General features: G+C 36.8%; 2 protein-coding genes across 2 annotated transcripts in view; one reads left to right on the forward strand and one right to left on the reverse strand.

Annotated features, from left to right (window-relative positions):
* The window catches only part of LOC120414391 (5'-nucleotidase domain-containing protein 1), a 313,824-nt gene that overhangs the window by 114,844 nt on the left and 175,840 nt on the right, over positions 1–23,140 (forward strand). The gene's annotated exons all lie outside the window — the stretch shown is intronic.
* LOC120414401 (uncharacterized) lies at positions 2,395–21,563 on the reverse strand. Its single transcript, XM_039575578.1, has 2 exons — positions 21,557–21,563; positions 2,395–5,288 (listed from the first exon to the last, which is right to left on the reverse strand). Exons 1-2 carry the CDS (start codon positions 21,561–21,563, stop codon positions 2,395–2,397), a joined length of 2,901 nt encoding a protein of 966 aa, XP_039431512.1.

Here is a 23,140-nt window from a genome sequence, read left to right on the forward strand (position 1 = left end):
AGGTTTACCGAGTTGGATAAATATTTCATCCAAAAAGACTATTTCATTAAATTTTATTAGTTTTCAATTAAAAAGCTTGAATATATAATGTATATCAAGTTGATATGAACCATTTGAAAAAATGTTCAGATTTTTGAGTTTTTTTTTAATTTTAATTTAAATTTAGTAATATTTGCATTGCTGTATTAAAAATTTTACTGCTATTTTATTTGAAAGGTATAGTTTTGGAAGAAATTTAAATAATTGTGCTTTGCTGTATTCAAAACAAAATGAAGAGTATTTTTTATCTATGGAATCACATTTCAAAAACACATAAAATTTTCTTTTTGGGCCTGTTTAATTTTAACAATATTAGTTTACTTGGGTGTATGATTCCCGTGAAACAAAAACAAATATTACTTTTTTGTTTTCTTTTCTCATTTAGAATAACAATTTGTTACAAATTATATTATTTTTGCAAATTGTCAAATTTAGTTTTTGAAAAGTGAGCTAAACCTTAAAAATATGATTTATGAGCTAAATGTCGCAGAAAATTCAATTTATTTACCTTATTTTGACCGAAGAAGATTGATTGTACTACAAGTGCTGAACAAATCAAGTTTTGCAACGAGTTGCTTGCAACTTTTTTTTGCAATTCCGAAAAACGCTTATTGAATGAAATTTTATGTCAAATATTCATGTGTTAAGTAAATTCACCGTTCAAAACTAAAGAATATTGAAAAATGTTACTTTTTGATACAAGTTTTGAAAAATTCAACTTTTCAGCACCCATTTCAGTGTTTGTCCTACTTTTCAGCACTGGTATTAAAAGGCATTGATTTTCCAATCTGTTATTTTTGGTAGGGACCATCCATAAACCACGTGGACACTTAAGGGGGGGGGGGGGGGTATGACGATTGTCCACGATCCATACAAAAAAGATTTTTTTTGTATGGACAATTGTCCACGAAGGGGGGGGGGGGGTAACAGATTCCCAAAAAAGTGTCCAAGTGGTTTATGGATGGTCCCGTAGTAAAATGTAGGCCGTTTCGTTTCTCCAGAAGGACAGGAAAAGTTGACAGTTTCAAAGCGGGATTGCAAAAAATAGTTTTTTTTTTAAACTTTATACTTCCCTAGACAATTATGAAAAGAACTTCTAGTTTTAGTTTCCATTGTCGTTAAACTTTTGTGGTTATTTAGTTATGCACACACAGATATAAAAAAAACTTCCGAAACAATCGCGACGGTCCACGTGTGTGTCTTTCCCGTAAACAGCCATTTGTCCTCTCTCCCATAAAGCACCCAGACACAATAACAGCGTTTCTTTCAGCGGGTGAAATATTTAATCAAAATAAAAGCTGCCGAAAGGGATGATCCCATAATGATACATTATGCTCGTTCAGCTTCCATGAGTTTGAGGCTGCCTCACATACTGCAGTGGCGGCGCATCGTTACAATGGACATTCAATGGGGAACTTTTTTTATCCCCGAATAGTGATTACTATCATCACAACTGGTAGGGGAGAAGCTTCTTTATTAGACTAATGTTGCAGAAAATTTAATTAATATTTTTGCCGTGGAGTTTTAGAAAGTTTAGAACGAAAATAGGTACATCACCCCTAAAAGCAAAACATTTGGATAGGTCGAACATCAGCGGCCCATCTTCGGGAGCAAATAGGCTTTAATCTGTGCCACCGGATCGGGAGAGCCCAAAAGTTGGCAACAGAATAGAATCATATGAGCGTAAAATATACACAATGATGACTATTACTCTAAACACGGAGTTTGCGCGCGTTTCCCAAACAGAAGGGTGAAAACTCTGAACAAACATTGGTGGTCGCGTCGTCCGCAGCCTCATTCATTGCAGTGAAGAGAATAGGTACATTAATGTTGTTCATGTTGTCATGTTAAGAAGGGGGTAGGGATGCGTACCTTAAACGGTACACTGGAGGTAAATATATAATTTATTATGTTCGCCGAGTATTTATAGGATTTTTTTTCCACGCAGAATACGTGCACGGTTGCTATTATTATTGCATTTTGGGACACAAGGAAAGAGGGTCCCAACGGCTAATGATGAAGATGAATGGTTTCATAGCGCTTCAATTAAATAGATTTTCCACTCCGTCAACTTTGATTTTGGTTAGCACTGTTTGGTTGGTTTTTTGATTTTTTTTGTTCATGAGATCTTGCTGTGCATCCGATTTTGATGAATTGTTGTTTTATTTATTATTGTTTTATTTATCAACAGTGTTTGTTTACACGGGTGAATCATCGCGCATTTTTTTTTTTGTTTTTTAATTAAGGGTGTCGGGCGCCCCATCTCACGATTCACGATTATTCCGTTAATGTTTTCGAAGTATCTAGCTAATTCTTCAAAATTACTTACTTTACTTTACTTTATCAGCAACAGGTCTATCGACCCAACGCTGAACTAATCGAAGATTTCCAGGATGCTCGATCTTGGGCCGCTCGTCTCCAGTCGCCCACAATGTTGGCCGCTCTTGCATCTTCGTCGACTGCACACAGCCAACGCGTACGAGGCCTTCCACGAAGCCGACGACCCCGTCCGGGTTCGCTGCTGAATATCGTTTTAGCCGCCCGCTCGTCCGACATTCTGGCTACATGTCCAGCCCACTTCAGCCTGTCGTGCTTGATGACTTTTACGATATCAGCATGTTTGTAGTCTTGGTACAGCTCGAAGTTCATGCGCCTGCGCCACCGGTCTCCTACTTGCTTGCCGCCGAAGATAGTACGCAGGATTCTCCGCTCGAAGACCCCAAGTGCTCTCTGGTCAGCCTCCTTTAGCGTCCACGACTCGTGACCGTAAAGAGCTACAGGGAGTATCAAGGTCCTGTACAGCATGATTTTCGTAAGCGTCCTTAGGCTGCGGGACCTTAGCTGGCTACGAAGACCGTAGAAGGCCCTGTTTGCAGCTCTAATCCGCCGTTTCACTTCGCAGCTCACATCGTTGTCGCACGTCACAAGTGTACCAAGATATACAAATTCATCCACCACCTCATATCTTTCTCCATCTATTTCCACCTCCGAAACACCATCACCTGCACTGCCACGCGCTCTGCCAGCAACCAGATACTTGGTCTTGGCAGTGTTGATGGTCAGTCCGATCTTCGCAGCTTCCCGCTTGAAAGGGACGAACGCCTCCTCCACTGACCGACGGTCGATACCAATGATGTCGATGTCGTCAGCGTATCCAAGCAGCATGTGCGATTTAGTGATGAGTGTTCCGTTTCTTTGCACGCCTGCCCTTCGAGCAGCACCCTCCAACGCTATGATGAACAGTAAGTTCGAGAGAGCATCGCCCTGCTTCAATCCATCCAACGTAACGAAAGCTTCAGATGTCTCGTTGGCTATTCGCACGCTTGATTTTGCTCCGTCGAGCGTTGCACGAATCAGTCTAATTAGCTTCGCCGGAAAGCCGTGTTCTAGCATAATTTTCCAAAGTTCGTTTCTTTTGACTGAATCGTACGCCGCCTTGAAGTCGATGAACAAATGGTGTGTTTGCAGGTTGTACTCCCGGAACTTGTCGAGGATTTGTCGCAGAGTGAACATCTGATCCGTCGTTGACCGACCCGCTCGAAAACCGCACTGGTATTCGCCGACAAAGGTCTCGGTCAAGGGTCTCAGCTTGCTCCACAGGATTCGGGATAGTACTTTGTACGCTGAGTTGAGGATTGTGATGCCTCGATAGTTGGCACAATCGAGTCTTTGCCCTTTCTTGTAGATTGGGGTGATGAGCCCGTCTAACCAGTCGGTCGGAAGCTGTTCTTCGCACCAAATTCGCTGGACGATTTGGTGCAGAATCTCGATCATCCGCGCGCTCCCGTGCTTGAAAAGTTCGGCCGGAAGTCCGTCCTTTCCCGCGGATTTCGCGTTCTTGAGCTCCTTTACGGCTTTTTCCACGTCCTCCAACGTAGGCGGGTCCACAGCTATTCCATCATCCTCAACGTTCATCCTGTCCTCGACGATTCCCTCTCGCGTCTCACCGTTCAACAGCTGTTGGAAGTGCTCCTTCCACCTGGCCGCTACCGCTGTCTTATCTGTCAACAGGTTACCTTCCCTGTCGTTGCACATAACAGGGGAAGGCGTCGCTTTCTTTCTTACACCGTTGACAGTTGCATAAAACCTCCGCTTATCATTCGCGTTGTACTGTGCTTGAGCTTCGGCAAGTACTCTCTCGTCGTACTCCCGTTCTTTTCGGCGGTGGGTTCGTTTCTCAGCTCTTCGCAGCTCACTGTATCGCTCACAGTTTCGGCGCGTACCCTTCACCAGCATACGCTTTCTGGCCTCGTTCTTCTCGTCCGTCACTCGCTGGCACTCCGCATCGAACCACCCTTTGGGTTTGCGTCCTCTGGTCGTGCCGATCACTTCGGTAGCCGTTGTGTTGACGATGCTCTGGAGGGCTCCCCATTGCTCATCCAGGTTACCTGTAGGCGCGTCCTCGTTGATCCGCTCGTCGAGCTTCCGACTGTACTCTGCAGCAACGTCGCTGCTCGCGAGGCGCTGGACGTTCAACCGCGCTATCCTCGCAGTCCGCGGGGTCAACACGTTCGACAGCCTAGCTCGGATCTTGCACGCTACCAGGAAGTGATCAGAGTCGATGTTCGGTCCTCTGTACGATCGGACGTCCATCACGTCCGAGAAGTGTCGACCATCCACCAAAACGTGATCGATTTGAGTGCACGATTCGCCATTTGGGTGGCGCCAGGTGTGCTTCCGAATGTTCTTGCGCGCAAAGAAGGTGCTACAGATAGCCATTCCTCTGGCTGCGGCGAAATTGACCAAACGTAGGCCGTTGTCATTCGTGCGAGGATGAAGGCTCTCCTTGCCGATGACCGGATGGAAGAAGGCTTCCCTTCCGACCTGCGCGTTTGCGTCTCCGATGACTATCTTCACGTCATGTCTTGGGCACTCTCCATAGGTCTTGTCGAGACGCTCGTAGAAAGCGTCTTTATCGTCATCGGGCTTGTCGTTTGTCGGCGCGTAGATGTTGATCAGGCTGTAGTTGAAGAATTTGCCCTTTATTCTCAACACGCAGATCCGGTCATTCACCACCTTCCACTTGATGACTCGGTTCTTCTGATCCCCAATCACTACAAAACCGACTCCGTGCATCGCCTTTTCGCCGCCACTGTAGTAGATGTGGTACTTGAAAGAGGTGTTGGCGATGGGGTCCACCGCCGTGAATTCTCGCTCTCCATGACCGGGCCATCGAACTTCCTGGATGGCGGCCACATGCACGTTCAGCTTGTGCAGCTCCCGGGCAAGAAGGCCAGCACGTGCAGGATCTTGGAGAGTTCGAACGTTCCAGGTACCGAGTTTCCAATCGTTGTCCTTTTTACATCGCCTGGTCTGATGCCGATTTATCCGTCCTGAATTTCTTCTTTTGTTTTTCTGAGTTGGTGTTTCGCTTCGGTATGCCGCCTAACCAGGGCTGCGAATACCTAGTCTCGGGGTGGGGCTGCCACCTTGCAGCTTCCGGGACCCAGCTGCGGTTTTCTCTCGACACCGTAACGGGGACTTTTGTCTCGAAGCCTAACGGTACAGCTACATCCTCCGAAGAGGGTGGAGCCCCCCTTACCCTGTCAGCATACTACCAAAGTTCCCACCGGGGTTGGTTACCCGATCTCTCCAATGGTTACTAGTATCCCGGCCAGCGCCGCGGGGAGGCCAGGGTATCGGAGTTACTGAACAAGAGGCTAAAGGTCCACTTGGTGGGTCTATTTTATACCTACGGTACTTGAAGTACCTATGGTACGCGTTGTCCAGTCGTTCGCTGACCAAAAATTCTTCAAAATTAAGCTATGGAAAACTCTATGTCCAGATATCAAAACTTTACGTAGTCTACGCCATTCCGGTTATGTCTGTGACATAAATACTTTGGCTTTTATTTTATAGTTTTGTCTCCCCTTCAACCCCCTTCAAATTCCCTTAGAAATTAGGGGGATTTATTATTGTACATATTTTATCAAGTAGGACTATTTTAAATATAGTTTTGTTTGGATTGCTTCAGTTAATTTTACATCTAATTTCATTGAAATTGTATGAAGAACGGAAAACACAAAGATGAAAATAAATAACATGCTGGGGAAGATAAATTTTATTACGTATATTTTTCCTTATAATTAGGCTTAGTGATTTTTCACGATAATGAAAAGTAATTTTGTCGGGAACCATAATTCGAAAACATAAAATTCCACGGAGCGATTTTTTACCGTTAATTATAAATTAATCATCAATGCTTGGTTATTTTTCGGGCCGAAAATGTCAAAATCAAAAATATTTCGTATCGTTTTGTATATATATCATCAAATTTCGTGGGAATTTTAGGGAAAAATTGAAAATATTTCAGTAAAAAGCTGATGTTTAAAAAAATTACAATATTTTAAAGCCCATTTCAATAAATCTTGCATTGTCTAAGTCTGAATTTTGAATTTCCTTTTGGAATTGTACTGTCAAAATAAATTAGCAGTCAAATTGTTATTACACAGAATTTAGTAAGTATTCAACTAAAAGGGGACAAAATAAATTAATGCCCAAGATGACGAACTCTGTTTTTGCAAAATTCTCCTTACTTCGATGGAAACTGGAAACTTCAAACAGATTACCTAAATTATTTAATTTTATATTCTGTTTGCTTTCACTAATCCCAGTCCCTTGAAGATTTTCCAAATTTTGAGATTTTAAACCACCGATTAGAAATAGTTAATGTACATTGGAATGAAAAATGTTTCTCATGGATTTATTTGTATTTGTTTTCTTTAACAGTGTCATTACTGTTACCATTTATTGTTACTTTTTTCAAAGGGAATCAGAAAATTTGGCTTAATATTTGATTGATTGTTCTTTTTTGTTGATTGTTTAAAATTAAATATAAGTGTCATCAAGTTGTAACAGTATAAAATGCATGTCCCCATATTTTTAATTATGTTAAAAAACTCAAACTTGCCTTGCACTCAGTTCTTTATTTAAAAAATATCATTGCATAAAAAAATCAATTTAGTTATCCTCAACATGTCTAAATTTGTTTATCTTGATCTAAACATTATTTAAAAATATTCAAAATGAAAAAAAGGTAAATAGTTGTAACATGTTTTTTTATTCGAATGGTTCCATTTTAACCCAATTAGGTATTCATAGAATTAACTCCTTGTTAAATGTTGTAACATTTTTATTTGAATGTTTGTTCTCCATTATATTCTTATTACTGCCCACGAATATCTGCAAGAGTTCAATTAGTAAATTATCACGTTCTTTAATTGAAAACTAATTAAAATTTAAAAAATCGACGGGTATAAATATTTGTGAAATTTTGATATTTTAAAATTTCGTTTAAGAAAATCGTTGAATTTCACGGCTGCGCGATATTCGACGGTTCACAGTGCATCTGGACAATTATAAAGCTGTTGTTTTTTCAACTTTCTGTTTTTTGCAAAAAGTTTACTTCTCTTTGTGAAAAGATTGTTCTACAGTTTCCGAAAGAGGTCATAAGTGTAACTTCTCCGTTAGAACCAGCGAAACATCCAGATACATTTATTGGGAGCGGACATATTCGGTGCAAAAGGAGCACTCCCACGTCATCCGATCGGCCTGTCTCCTGAGAAGAACCTGGGATCTGACGAACGGGATACCAGCTGACTGTGTCTTTTGTAGATTTGAGCTGTTTGTTGAAGATTTTCTGTTTCTTGGTGAGAGCTTTCTATCATTATTTACCAGAAGTATCATCTATGTTATAATATTATAAATTAAATACCCCTCGCTCCGTTCACTTTCCCCACTTTTCCATTCCCCAATCCCTCTGCCCCCTAAAAATTATAATTATTAGCCAATGTATGTGAAATGTGATCCTTTCTCATAATTCTCTCTGCGGTTAACACAACGCAGTAGGCCTGGCTGCGCTTGTGTTCAATTAGATAAGATTTAAAAAAAATCCTTGAATTTAACGGAATTTCGAGGGTATTTTGGAATTTCACGCTGTCCGCAAAATCGCGAATAATTACCAACCATACTTATAATCATATGGGACTAATTGAGCTTTTTAATGTGTTGAATTTTGTTACCAACGATATAGGGTATTTGAACCATTAGAAAACCCCCTAGTAGAATCGACGAGCATTTTTCACAATTATTCAATATTTTAAGCACTATTTCATAACACTTTGTACAACACAATGAAATCTGAAGTCTTTTGAACAATTCTGACTATTTGTTTCATCAATTATTTGCTTTTGTGCAGAAAAATAGCCATTTGAAAAAAAAGTGTTTTTGCCAGTTATGGACCCCCTTTTCCTATCGAGAAATTAAAAGTGCAACATGGAGTTAAACTTTCTGTCAAGCTTCTGTGAAGTTTCCCATGACAGTTGCGAAAGTTTAACTCCATGTAACCGGCTCACATCTCTCTTTTTAATTTCTCGATAGTGGTCCCGGGTCCATAATCCGATTGTGAACCCGGGTCCACTGTAGGAAAACTGTTGTTTTTTATATCAAATTTAACCGATATTTGATGTTCTGATGCATGGTGTAAGTCTAATAATATATATAAAGATTAAAGAGGGCACTGTAAACAAATAAATTAACAGACTTTCAATCTCATATTTCCAAAAAAATATCAAATAAAACGTGTCAACTGTTAACATAAAAATGATAAAAGTAATATTGATGCCAATTTGCCATATTAATTACTAAAATAGTTGACCAAAACATAATAATGGATTTGTTTACAGTTCTGGAGTTTTTTTTTTTTTTTTGAAAAGGTCCAATGAACCAAATTTCCAGTTTTTGCGTTTTGGGTGGGCCTCGTGGCGCAGGGGTAGCGGCTTCGGCTGCCGATCCCGATGATGCTATGAGACGCGGGTTCGATTCCCGCCTTATCCACTGAGCTTCTATCGGATGGTGAAGTAAAACGTCGGTCCCGGTTTCTCCTGTCTCGTCAGAGGCGCTGGAGCAGAAATCCCACGTTAGAGGAAGGCCATGCCCCGGGGGGCGTAGTGCCAATAGTTTCGTTTGCGTTTTGGGTGTTTTTGAAACCGCCTTGAGCCAGGGATATTAAAAAAACACCCAAAAAGCAAAAACTGAAAATTTGGTTTATTGGACCTTTTAAAAAAAACTCCAGAGTTGCTGATAAAACCACGCATGCCTATTTTCAAAAAAAAAAGTTTGATTATTGATTTATTATTATAAATCATCATTTTAGTTAAGTACAATTTACTAAAGTTTAGATCAATTCTGGAGTTTTTTTTAAAAAGGACCAATAAACCAAATTTTCAGTTTTTGCTTTTTGGGTGTTTTTCAATACCCCTGACTCAGGGCGGTTCAAAAAAAAACCAAAAAGGAAAAAATGGAAATTTGGTTTATTGGTCCTTTTAAAAAAAAACTCCAGAATTATAAATTCTTACAGTTGCATAACTTTGGTACTGCTAACATGAAAACAGCTATATTTGTACTCATGATTGAAATATATGCATATTAGGGTGGGTACGTTTTTGAAAAAAAAATCTCCGATCAAGTTTTAGTATGGTTCCCCTTGAAGGGCATACCCTTAGGGGTTCTCATGCCAAATATTAGGGCATTTGGTTGTAAACTGGCTGCGCGCATCAGGGTTAAAGTTTACATGGGAATTACTATGGGAAATTTGGACTTTTTGTTCAAGCGCTCCTACAGGTCTGGGAAAATAACGCTCCAACTTCTGGTATGGTCAGGCCTATGGAAAATGGTCTGGAGAACACTTTTCCCGAAGAGAGCATATGGATTCGTTGTCCCTAGACCTGGCGCATCGGCAAACAATCTGATGTCTCCGGAATAAACGGTTTTCCCCCAAAAAGCATCAAATTTTCCTTAGCATGCTATGAAAGCTTGATGAACACAGCGACGCCATATATCAGGCAGGTATCGCGTTGATGAGAAACAGCTGGAATATTTCATTTCATTTTTTTTTTTGAACTAGAAAAAGATCATTTTGAGCAATCCTGATAAAATTTAGTCGAATACTAAATTTTTGAATACAGAACATGTGTTTTTTTTTTTGCAAATATTTCAACCACGTGAATTTCTGACCCATATTGTTTATTTAAAAAAAAAACACGTATTGGATTAATCTTGGGACCGCTTACTAGAAAGCACATTGACATAAGGTGTGAAAGGGATACACTCTATGTTAACATTTGTTTATAGGACCTAATAAATAAAAAGTCAAGAAAAAATGTCAAGCTGTTTTTATTTTATTTAGATTTTATAATATTAATCTGCTGGTATTTAACCTCCAACACGAAGCACTTTCTGAACCTCTAATTCATCAAAACTAGAATCATTAAAATAAGTGCAATAAATATTAGTTTTGCTTTCCTTAATTTTTTAGTTTTTTTTTTAGTTTTTTAATAAAGTTCAGGCAGAACATCATAAAAAGCAGTTTTTACATTTAATGATAATTGAAGAATAAATATAATACATTGCAAAATGGTTAACAAATATGGTTTCAATATGTATTATTTTACTAATCAATTGAATTAAACACATTAATTTATATTCAAAATATTTAATTGGGTTTTGTTCATCGTTATTTAATATCGTCGATTGATTAAAATAAATTTAACAATAAAATTAGAAATAAAGAAGCTATTTTTAAGCGTTTTCTTTCAAAGAAGTTGGTTAATGTTCTTTTAAAATCTTTTTGAAATTTTGAGGAATAAAGAAACTATCTGCTTTTTGTTGAAAATTCTAATGAGCAAAATCTTTAAAAATAGTTGTAGATCTGAAATGAAATACTGTTTTGATTGTAAAAATCTTTTAAAATGTTTCAATTTAAAAAAAATGAACTCAGATGAACTGAGTAACAATTTATCAATTGAATATTTCAAATTTCGCGGCATTTCACGGCCAGGGGCGAATTTCACGGATTACGTGGCTTCCGTGAAATCGCGAAAAATCACTAGCCCCACCTATAATCAAACCGGATTGAAATAAAATCGGTTATGCATTTGGATAAAATTATTATACTCATAACAAGGTATGTTTTTTGGTAGTTCATGCCCAAGTTCCAGATTTTGTCGCCGAATCGTGTCCGCTAAACCATCTGCTCCGAACACCTCCCTGTCACAAATTTGTTACCGTCCTCGATCCTCGATTTGTCCGCCCTCTCGAACAAGGGCACAAATTGTTTCGCTCATCCGACCATTATAAGTGCTTTTTATTTGGCGTTAAATTCAAAATTCAATAGAATTAAAGCAAATAATGATGCTGAAAAGATGAAGGCCAAAGCAACAAACGACACACACTTCAGGGGTTGAAAATTTAAAATTGAATCTGCCCTGGGCAAAAGGTAGGGACAACGTTAGAACTCGTCCCTTTCAGGAGAGATAGTCCTTTTTTTTGCTGAGAGGAAGCTCCTCCCACTTTTTTCCCCTCATGGTTATGGCGGTGTCCTTTTCGCTCACGGTTCCGATCGTATCGCTTCTTCTCTTTCTAAACGATCACGTGCTTCAAAACGCAACAAATCGCGTTGCGTTGCGTCCTTTTGTACGTTCTTACAATTTGGTAAGACTTTTTTTCAGAGATCCTCAAAGGACTTTAGGTTTCTCGGTCAAACAATTGTGCTGGGAGTGCGTGCGTGTGTGCATTGTTGATTCGCTATCGCACTCAAGCTGCAAATCGAAACAACACTTTTTGCCCTTCGGCGTTCAAAAAAGGACCCAAAGTTACAATAATCCTTGCATTCTTCGTGCAAGCCAAGCCGTGCGCGCATGTGTCATAAATTACTTCTTGCATGAATGGGAACCTTCCTTTCTACTCCTCAGATCACCAATTATGTCAAATTAGAGGACACAATGGGCCCACTCAAAAGGCAGCAGCAGCAGCAGCGATCAAAGCCAATTATACAGTTTGGAGGATCTTTTATTGGAGAGAAAAAAGCTCAGAAAATGCATATAACTTTTGTCACAAAAATCACGGGACAAAGGACACGTTTTTGGTGGGGTAGGTTCCATCCGAAAGTCATGCCATGTCGGGACATCTGGCCAGGTGTTCCGAAATAAAGAATCGATCCTATTGATGCACGGAACCAGTTTGTGTGTGTTTTCGTGGGGGTTCAATATCAAAAGTTCTACAATGGGTAAACAAATGTAATTTTATTGATGCTAGATTTGGTTCTGATTTTTGAACATTCGATGTTAACATAAAATTTCTATAGGTGTGCAACACAATTAAATGAATTTGTCGTACAATTCAAATATCAGATGGGGATTATCTAACAATATTAGCCTGTTTCGCAGAATATTTTAAGTATATTAAATTCAAAGTTTGAAAAAAACTGCCTTTTTCTAGATTCTTTCGATTACTAAAGACAGTTTTAATCAAAATTACTAACAAAACACTAACACTAACACTTCTTAAACAAAAATGCATGGTTTCATCATTAACAACAAAATATCAGTTTTTATAAAATGTTCATACAATGTTGCCTTCCTCACTGAGGTAAGGCTATAATCCTGCTCTAAAAATGAACTTTTTATTAAAAGCTCGAAGACCCACCTTCATATATACATATCGACTCAGAATCGAAAACTGAACAAATGTCTGTGTGTGTGTGTGTGTGTGTGTGTGTGTATGTGTGTGTGTGTATGTATGTATGTGTTCAAAAATCTTGCCAAGTTTTCTCAGCACTGGCTGAACCGATTTTGATCGAACCAGTTGCATTCGACTTGGTTTAGGGTCCCATACATCGCTATTGAATTGTTTGAAGTTTCGATAAGTAGTTCAAAAGTTATGTATAAAAATGTGTTTTCACATATATCCGGATCTCAATTATATGCATGTAAACGATGTCCGGATCCATCATCCAACCCATCGTTGGTTAGGTAATCAAGAGACCTTTTCAACGAGTCCTTAACATCGAAGATCTGGCAACCCTGTCTCGAGTTATGTCCACTTAAGTGATATTTATGTACTTTTTTGAAGCCGGATCTCACTTAAATGCATGTAAACGATGTCCGAATCCATCATCCGACCCATCGTTGGTTAGGTTATCAAGAGACCTTTTCAACGAGTCCTTAACATCGAAGATCTGGCAACCCTGTCTCGAGTTATGACCACTTAAGTGATATTTATGTACTTTTTTGAAGCCGGATCTCACTTAAATGCATGTAAACGATGTCCGGATCCATCATCCGACCCATCGTTGGTTAGGTAATCAAGAGACCTTTCCAACGAGTCCACAATATTGAAGATCTGGCAACCCTGTCTCAAGTTAGCCGGATCTCACTTAAATGTATGTAAACGATGTCCGGATCCATCATCTTACCCATCGTTGGTTAGGTAAGGGGTCGTGCATAAACCACGTGGTCTCCTTAAGGGGGGGGGGAGGGGGTCCGAAATCCGACCGAAAAAAACCATGAAAAGCCATGGGGGGAGGGGGGGGGGGTCGACGGCTGACCACGTGGCCTTCAAAAAAAAATCTTTTCTTAAAAAAAAAAAAAACAAAAAAATACGCGCTTCGAATTTACTTATATGCTTACATTTTTTGTTACACTTCAAAACCATACAATTAATGTGTTTAAAATTATTACTTATATTTCAATGTCATAATATTTTCCAATTCAATATTGAATTATATATATATATATATATATATATATATATATCAATACTTTGAGCCTGTAATTGAATGTACACTTTTAAATACTCATGTAACAACGTTTTGCAAAAGTTTAAAAGCTGTTAAAAAATAAAGTGACAGTATCCAAAGTTAATATACCCTAAAAAACGTTACTTAATCCACCCTTAGGTGGTTGGTGCCTTCCTCTCATTCAAAGGGTAATGCTATCCAAAATAGACACGCTCGTGGGAAGGTCTTTAAATTACCCATCCAAAGATAGGTCACATGATATAATTGGAATACGTTTTCATCTAAATATCTGAGAACTAGCCTCCAAAAAGTGTATAAATAACTCTTAAGTGCTTATAATTGATAGGGTTGTCAGATCTTCAATGTTTTGGACGCGTTGGAAAGGTCTTTTGATTACCTGTTCAACGACGGGTTGCATGATAGATCCGGACAACGTTTTCATCGTGATATCTGAGATCCGGCTTCCAAAAAGTGCATAAATAACACTTAATTGCTAATAACTTTTGATAGGGTTGTCAGATCTTCAATGTTTTGGTCGCGTTGGAAAGGTCTTTTAAATACCTTTCTAAAAATGTATAACATGCTGGGGTTTGTTGCAAAAACCACCCTTTTTACAATCTTCCGGACTTTAGTCAAAATCGTTTTTTTAGCATAACTTTTGAAGTACTTTACTAAATATCAAAATTTTCAATAGGGACTTATGGGACCCCAAGACGAATCGAATGAGACCAAAACGGTCCAAATCGGTTAAACCAGTGCCGAGATAATCAAGTGCATATTTTTTGGTGCACAGACCCACATCCCTACACACACACACACACACACACACACACACACACACACACACAGACATTTGCTCAGAATTCGATTCTGAGTCGATAGGTATACATGAAGGTGGGTCTAGGAGGTCTAATTGAGAAGTTCAGTTTTCGAGTGATATTATAGCCTTTCCTCAGTAAGGTGAGGAAGGCAAAATGCGTACCAAAATGCAAACACAATTTCATTTTTTTGTTGATGGTATCAAGTAGCTAAAAATGTGCTTGCAAATTTGCATTGAAAGTAGATGTAGTCTTCGATGGTTCTATTTTGGAACAACTTAAAAAATAAATATTGCTGACAATTTTATAAGACTTCGTAACAAGGCAAAAAACTAAATATGTATTATAAATTAAGTGTCTAGAAATGATTCTCTGCGAAATTTTTTTTCAAAATCTCAGATCTTAGCTAATTACCGTAGCTGGTCCTATAAGTGATCGAAGAATCTTAATCGAAAGATTTCCTTTTGACACTTGAAACAAACTCAAGATATCTTGTATCTCCTCTCTCATGCAATATTTTTTTAAGTTCAAAGAAACTAAAAACCCCAATTTCAGGATTATCGCGCAAAATTTCAGTTTCACTACCTCATTTGCAAGTGAAACGTCTAACATTAAAAAATAACCAGTAACGAAAAATGGGTTACACTATTCGGATTGTTATATTACATAACATTTCATAAAATACACGTTTACTATCCATCGTCAAAGTTGAAGGTATTTTTTTATGTTAATAGGGACCATCTCTTGAGCCAAAGAGAAACATGGGAAAACATTTTAGATTTTTAGAGAAAAAAAACGAGCTTCAAGCAAACTTTGTCCAAACCAAACCAAAAGTTGGATCAAAAATCTTAAATCGTAGATAATTGCCTATTTCAACAACTGAAAAAAAATGTTAAATAAATTCCAAATTTTAGCTTAATCTTTTTTAAATTTATCAAAACACGTAGTCGATAGCAAAATCAATTTAAAGTAAAAGTAAGACTTAAACAATTTGGATGTCCATGACTAAAAGAATGATTTTTAGCGCGTTGTCTACAACTTTTCCAAAGACACGAAATCGATTTTCGAGCAATTCTATACAAAATCGGTCTTTATTCTTAAATTTTAATTTTTTGATTTTTTTAGTCCGTCTGAAACCTTTTTTGGTGCCCAAGCCATTTGACATCATTAGTTTGTCCATATAGTTTTCCATACAAATTTGGCAGCAATTAAAATTAAAAAAATCTGTATCTTTTGAAGAAATTTTTGGTCGATTTGGTTTCTTCGGCAAAGTTGTAGGTAGGGATAAGGACTACACTGAAAAAAATGATTAATGGTAATTTACTTTGCTGATTTTTAATTTCACTTTTTGTCACTAAAACATTATTTGCAAAAAACACTATTTTTATTTTTTTTTATTTTGCCAACTTTTCAGAAATTTTCAGAACGGGCAAAAAATCGTTGTTTGAGTTATGAATTGTTGAATCAATACTGATTAAAAAAAAATCGAAGTATTGACCGCAACTTAATTTCAATTTTATTTTTCGATGTAAAATCGAATTTGCAATCTAAAAGTACATTAGTGAAATTTTCATAAAGTGCACCGTTTGCAAGTTATAGCTATTTTTAGGTAACTTTTTTCTAAATTAGTTGCAGTTATTAATTTAAAAAAATTAGTGCCCTATTTGCCTAATTAAAAAAAATATTTTTGAAATGCTGAGAAAATTCTTTGTTGCTTTGTTGCTAAGATATTGCCATGCAAAGGTTTTAAAACAGAAAAATGGATGTTTACTACCCAAACAACCCATAATTTTCTTATGTCGATATCTCAGCAACTAATGGTGCGATTTTCAATGTTTATAAATAAAACTTTCGTGAAATTTTCCGATCTTTTCGAAATCAATATTTTCAAAAAAAAATTAAGACTAACATTTCAAAAGGTCGTAATATTGAATGTTTGTCCCTGTCTCTGATTCTTGTATGGAGAAAAAAATTAAACAGCTCGACTTTTTGGACACACTGAATCATTGGAATCAATCATGCTTAATTTAAAAGAAAAGTTGCTTTAGTTTGGATTTTTATGAATGTTTGGAATAAAATAAATATTAACTAGGAGCTTTCATAACTAGATATTTTCCTTAAAATAAAATGAAAATATTTTTTTCCTGAAACAAAACTTTCCTATTTAATTAATTTCGATTTTAAGGGAATATTTTAAGCGCATTCAAATTAAATCATGAATGCTGTTTATATATCAAAATAGCTTTATTTCTTAAAGCATATTTATTCTGGATGCAATTAATGGAGCACTTCCATTCGAGCAGTTTTTGCTTTTTTCTACAATGTATTCCTTATAGGAGAACTGTCATTTCTACCACTCGAATCCGGTGCTCCATTGCACTGCAATTCCATAATTTTGAATACATATGTTTTACTAAGTTGCTTGTTTTGTTGAGAGTATTTTTTACTTTCTGTACCATTTCAATAAATTGTTATACTGTTATCATTTACCTTAAACTTTGTGATATCATACTTTTTTCACACTTTTAAGTGAATTTCTGTTTTTTTTACATATATTATGAAATTGGTTTTAATGGTGTTACAGCACCTACACAAATTAAAATGTTTTCTGTTTGACCCAATGTCACCCCCTCTAAAGGGTGAGTTTGAGTTAATTTTAAAACGATTGGCATTTATGAACGGTGTGATTATACTAGCCATATTCTGGGAAAATGTTAGTAAATTCCCCAACAATATTTATTTCGATGTAATTTGCAATGTTTTTAATTGTGTTAAAATAACAACAGTAATATCGTTTTTTGACCAAAAGTCACCTCCACTGACGGTACATCATTTGTGGATAAACATTTTTGAAATCTATACTTATTTTGTTTTTTAATGATTTTTCACCTGGGAGGAAAAAGCCACGTGGCCATATAGGGGGGGGGGGGGGGGGGGTTGGCGTGAAACCACGAAAAACCATGAGGGGGGAGGGGGGGGTCAAAAATTCTCCAAAAAAAGGCCACGTGGTTTATGCATGACCCCTAATCAAGAGACCTTTCCAACGAGTCAACAATATTGAAGATCTGGCAACCCTGTATCGAGTTATGACCACTTAAGTGATATTTATGTACTTTTTTGAAGCCGGATCTCACTTAAATGTATGTAAACGATGTCCGGATCCATCATCCAACCCATCGTTGGTTAGGTAATCAAGAGACCTTTCCAACGAGTCAACAATATTGAAGATCTGGCAACCCTGTATCGAGTTATGACCACTTAAGTGATATTTATGTACTTTTTTGAAGCCGGATCTCACTTAAATGCATGTAAACGATGTCCGAATCCATCATCCGACCCATCGTTGGTTAGGTAATCAAGAGACCTTTTCAACGAGTCCACAACATCGAAGATCTGGCAACCCTGTCTCGAGTTATGGCCACTTAAGTGATATTTATGTACTTTTTTGAAGCCGGATCTCACTTAAATGTATGTAAACGATGTCCGGATCCATCATCCGACCCATCGTTGGTTAGGTAATCAAGATACCTTTCCAATGAGTCCACAACATCGAAGATCTGGCAACCCTGTCTCGAGTTATGACCACTTAAGTGATATTTATGTACTTTTTTGAAGCCGGATCTCACTTAAATGTATGTAAACGATGTCCGGAACCATCATCCGACCCATCGTTGGTTCGATAATCAAGAGACCTTTCCAACGAGTCAACATAATTGAAAATCTGGCAACCCTGTCTCGATGACAACTTAAGTTATATCTGTGTACTTATTTTTCTGGACCTTAAAAAATAGCTGAAATATGTGTCCAAACCAATATTACCCATTGTTGGTATAAAGTGAGGAAGGCATCAACCACATAGGTGGATTAAGTTAGTTTTTTATACAATGCTTTGAACTTTTTTGTCAGAAATGTCGTTGTTGTTTTAAGCCATATCAAAAATTTCTTTTGAATTTAAAATTATGTTTAAATTATAAAATCAACGAAAACATGGAGAAAATGCCTTTTGTTTGATTGTTTTGCAACCAAGTTGTTGTCTAAGGTAATCTTAAAAACGCTCAATGTTGCGTCCTATTGTAAAGTTACCTTAGTATTATTAAATTGCTGTCACACTATAAATGAAAAAAATATTAAAATGGTTTTGTTCAAAACTTCTATGGCAAATATGTTATTTATTGTCCCCTAAATATTTCCAAACATATTAGGTAAATGTAAACGATACCACCTAAAGTGTTTTGTGCATTTATACAATCAAGAGTTCAAATAATATCCCGAATTAATATCAATTGCTTTCAAGAAAATTACGACATCCGGTCGCACTTTTATTTGCATGCATTCTAAATTCTTACTTCCTTAAAGTAAAAGGGGTGACATTTTCAGCTTCAAGCACCCTTAGGCCGATAGCCCTTGCCGGTAAACCCCTAATTGGCCACATGAAAAGTCAGAAAAAAAATTGTGTTCGATGCAAACTAAACTGAAGCGTTCGGAATAATATCGATGACAAGAGGGATATCAATGTCATTTGAATGGGTTGACATGTGGATTAAAAAAAATGTTATTTGTTGTTCTTGTGCAATAGTTATGCCAAACGCTAGAGTGAGCGGTATTGTATAAACAGAGCTGTCGTTCATACTTGGTTCATATTTAGCGAAAAACCACGTGTTTTATTAACAGTTGGTTTGGGACCGTTGTTTCAAATTTCCATACAAATCTACATATACAATTTATACTGTAATACATATCTATACAAATTAGTTATCTTACTTCCTCATGAAGATTTACCGCAATGATTTGGGGCAATGGGGTTGGGTTCAATTGGGGGAGCTAGGGGTAAGACGGCCAGGCGGGGTGAGACGGCCACCCCACTGTTTTAATAAATATACTAATGGAACTACGAAAAAATCTGTACAATAGAAATAATATCTAGTATGTAAGAAAATTGTAAGTAGTCTACATAAGCTTGACGAATAAACAATAAACAAATAAAATGTTTAGCAATACTGTTCCTCATGCTAAATAATGCATATCCCATGTAACATTTTAGGCTTTATCAAAGCTGTCACAACCGCTATAAAACCTATCAGCCAAAACCAACATTAAAACCCCTTAGTCGTAACAAACTCCCCAGAACCTTGATATACCCCACTTAAAACCCAAAAGGACCTCCGCAAAAGGTTGTTACGGCCTATTTATAAAACCTACATAGGAGTTCAAGGCTTTACAACTGAATCCTAACAACCTCCTCAAAGCCTTGATAAAACCTTTGTTAAAACCTAGTCAGAAGTTATGGAAAAATGACATTTCATACGTCTTCAAACGGTTATGCCAAATAGGTTTTATTTTGTCAAAAAATAGTCTTCGTCTTGCCAAATGAAATTATGGAGATGGTTGCCAAAATGGAGATGATAAATACTAGATATTAGAGGTAATCCAAATAATTTGAAAGCTTATTTCTCGCAATTGATGGCTCAAATTCAGCTGCGGTTGAAATTTTATTGATCAATGTAGATGAGATGGAGCAAAAAAAAATCAACTCGCTTCATCAAAAATCATAGTGTTTAATATTAAAAAATATTTTATTGCAATTCTTTGAAAAAAATGTTCAAAATATTTTTAAACATCTATCGCAATATTAATCATACCAGAAATTTAGCATAAATGTGTGTTTTCATCAAATTTAAATCAAATTTTTCAGCTTTCTTTTTTTTTTCAATCAAGATGGCGGTCAATCATATTCAATCAGAGCACGCGTTTAGCGCCATGTTTATGCACTACTATTTGGCCGCGATAAATGCTCTTTTAGGAGCTTCTGGTTTTAAGCGAGCTTTTTACATGCCTAATGGCACTTGACAGTTACAACACCCTAGGTTTTATCAAAGCATGCGATAAAACCGTTTGGCTTGGCAATGCCATCTGGTTTTCAAGCCTCTATTAAAACTTTCATAAAACCTTATTGAAAGCCAGTCGGCTTTTATTTCCACCCGGTTTTATGTCCGAGGCATAAAACCCTGTTAGAACCTATTAATTAGCTCTTGCTTGTTGGTTGCGGTGAATGCTCAAATAAAACTATCAAGCAATCAAGATGCTACAATAAAACCTCAATAAAACTTGGTGGTGGCTAGTTGGTTTAAAAATGTTACTTGGGATGGAGTCACCTTTGCCATAAATATTGTTTGAAATAGTATAAAAATAGCTCAAAATAAACAAATAATTTTTGAACTTGAAACTGGATGTAATTTTCATAAATTACAACTCAGGCATTTTTTTAGATAACAATATGTTTTCCTGTCTTCGAATATTTTTTCATGTTAAATTGAAGTTTTCCCTAGATTATGTCCCTCGGAAATGTTTTAAAAATGCAATTAGATATTTACAAAAAAAATGTTTAAAAAAATAATTTAATTGGGGGCAAGACGGCCACCCGTAATTTGTAAATTTTATTTGATATAGGTTATATTTTTGACAGTTTTTGACTATTAAGACATATTTGTAGATAAGGAAAAAGGCTAGTACGCTGATCGGAAGGAAAGGGGTCAAGAAACAGCTTTACGAACAGCAGAACAAAGAAGAGGGAGCGATTTCTTGGGGCTTTTCTTCACCCTCTCTGGCTTGCTCTAGCTGCCACTGCTGCCCTTTTGATTTTTTTCTTGACCGGTTCCTTCCGAAGTGCGTATACCGCTAAAGCATTTTCAATAAAACTATCAATTTTTAATCCAAATGCTGTTAACTACCGTTTTGACAATATTTTTTACTGTGATATAGCAAAACTCATTGAATAGTATGAAATCCTATCAAACTTTTCATAAAAATCGCTAATTTAATTTTGTTTACATAATTTTGATTTACTTATTCTAATCGAAATACACAAACTAATTATTATGCATCAATCTGTGTTTGTTTTGTAGTAAAAAATCACAGTTTTTCATAACATGTGTTCACAATAATATGAAATTCACTGAGCCAAAATATGTAATTTTTTAAACAGCATTTTTCTTCACATTTGAAACATATTTTTTTTCAACCAAAATAGTCATGATGTTCAGAGAAGTCTCTTCAACTAACCATGTAGGTATTTGGGTGGATTTAGCAAAGTTATTAAGTTAATTTATAGCACTGGCCGTCTTACCCCACATGGGTGGCCGTTTTACCCCGCGTATCTAATATATATACGATTTCAATTATTTTTTTTTAATTGCTGAAAAGTATTGAAAGTTGGTTTTTAGACCAACTAATTTATATCATTTCTTTAATGGACTAGTAGTAGAACCATGTAGGTATATGTACGTAATTTGAGATCAAAACAATCTGTTGTGTAAATTTTATTAGACTCTCCCTTAGGGTGGCCGTCTTACCCCCATCTCCCCGGATGGAATATTGGTCTCAACTTGGAGTTGCCGGTACTCTCAAAGAGAAGGACATAAAAATGGCAATTTCGGCAGTGGTGCCCGTGACCTGGAGTGGCCGATGCCCTGAAGAAAGGTTCTCCCGGGGGACATTTACCGAACCATATGGTTATAGCCAATTTGTGGTTTTTATTTTAGTGCTGGACATGAAAATTACTATTTCGGCAGTAGTTTCCACGACATAAAATGACCCCTAAAATACTCTCAAGTGGTAAAGAAATTTAAAAATCAACATGGTGGCGATAAAATATTGGAAAAAATATTTATTTTTGGTATTTTATAAGGCAATCAACCAATCAAATTTGACTAAAATGGGGTCGAAGAATCCGAATTCGATAATTTCCATAAGAAAATATAAACAAATAAAAACTACGAGAAAACATGAAAAGAGCTTTATACAAAGTTCTTTGTCAATTGGTCATGACATGTGTACCATTAGGTTTTACGCCGACTCGGTTTTGAGGTCAGGAATTTGATAGCTTGGCTGCACTGTTTACATTTTTTGCACGTGTATCTCAGTAAAGGCTAGTACGCAGACCGGAAGGAAAGGGGTCAAGAAACAGCTTTACGAACAGCAGAACAAAAGAGAGGGAGCGATTTCTTGGGGCTTTTCTTCACCCCCTCTGACTTGCTTGCGCTGCCGCTGCTGCCCATTTGATTTTTTTCTTGACCGGTTCCTTCCGAAGTGCGTATACCGCTTTACGTAATAAAAGAACGCTCCCTGTGCGCTCGTGACGTCACGCTGTAAAACCTAATTGGTCATGTGCAAAAAATGTAAACAGTGCAGCCAAGCTGTCAAATTTCTAACCTCAAAACAGAGTCGGCGTAAAATCTAATTGGTGGGAAGAATTCTAGGGGGAAAAACATAAAGTCTTAAAAATGTAATCTGCTTTTCCATCGTTTTACATGAAACCGGTATTTCACAGAATAGTAATTTTTGAAAATGCCTTCTTTTGAATTATAACATAAGATGGTCAAATATCATTTTATAAATAAAATCAAACAATTTATTAAACTTTTTTCGCCAGTAAATGTTATGATCAAGCTTAACAAACTCTGAAAATATGAATGACTTGGAATATAAGAAACTTTTACTACTATTTTTTTTTTTGCTTCGAAATCAGAATGCTAAATGCTCATTACGTTTTGAAACGAGTTTTGAAATTTATTTTAATGTTGAATGTTTCACAAACAAGTATATCAAAATGTCTTATGTACCAAATATTTCAGAAATTTATAAAGTTAAAAATATATTCATATCCGATCAATTTCAAAATATATTGATAATATGTTAATATTTAAAAATC

The sequence above is a fragment of the Culex pipiens genome, chromosome 3 (genome assembly GCF_016801865.2).
Source record: "Culex pipiens pallens isolate TS chromosome 3, TS_CPP_V2, whole genome shotgun sequence".
In the NCBI taxonomy this organism is placed as follows: Eukaryota; Metazoa; Arthropoda; class Insecta; order Diptera; family Culicidae; genus Culex; species Culex pipiens.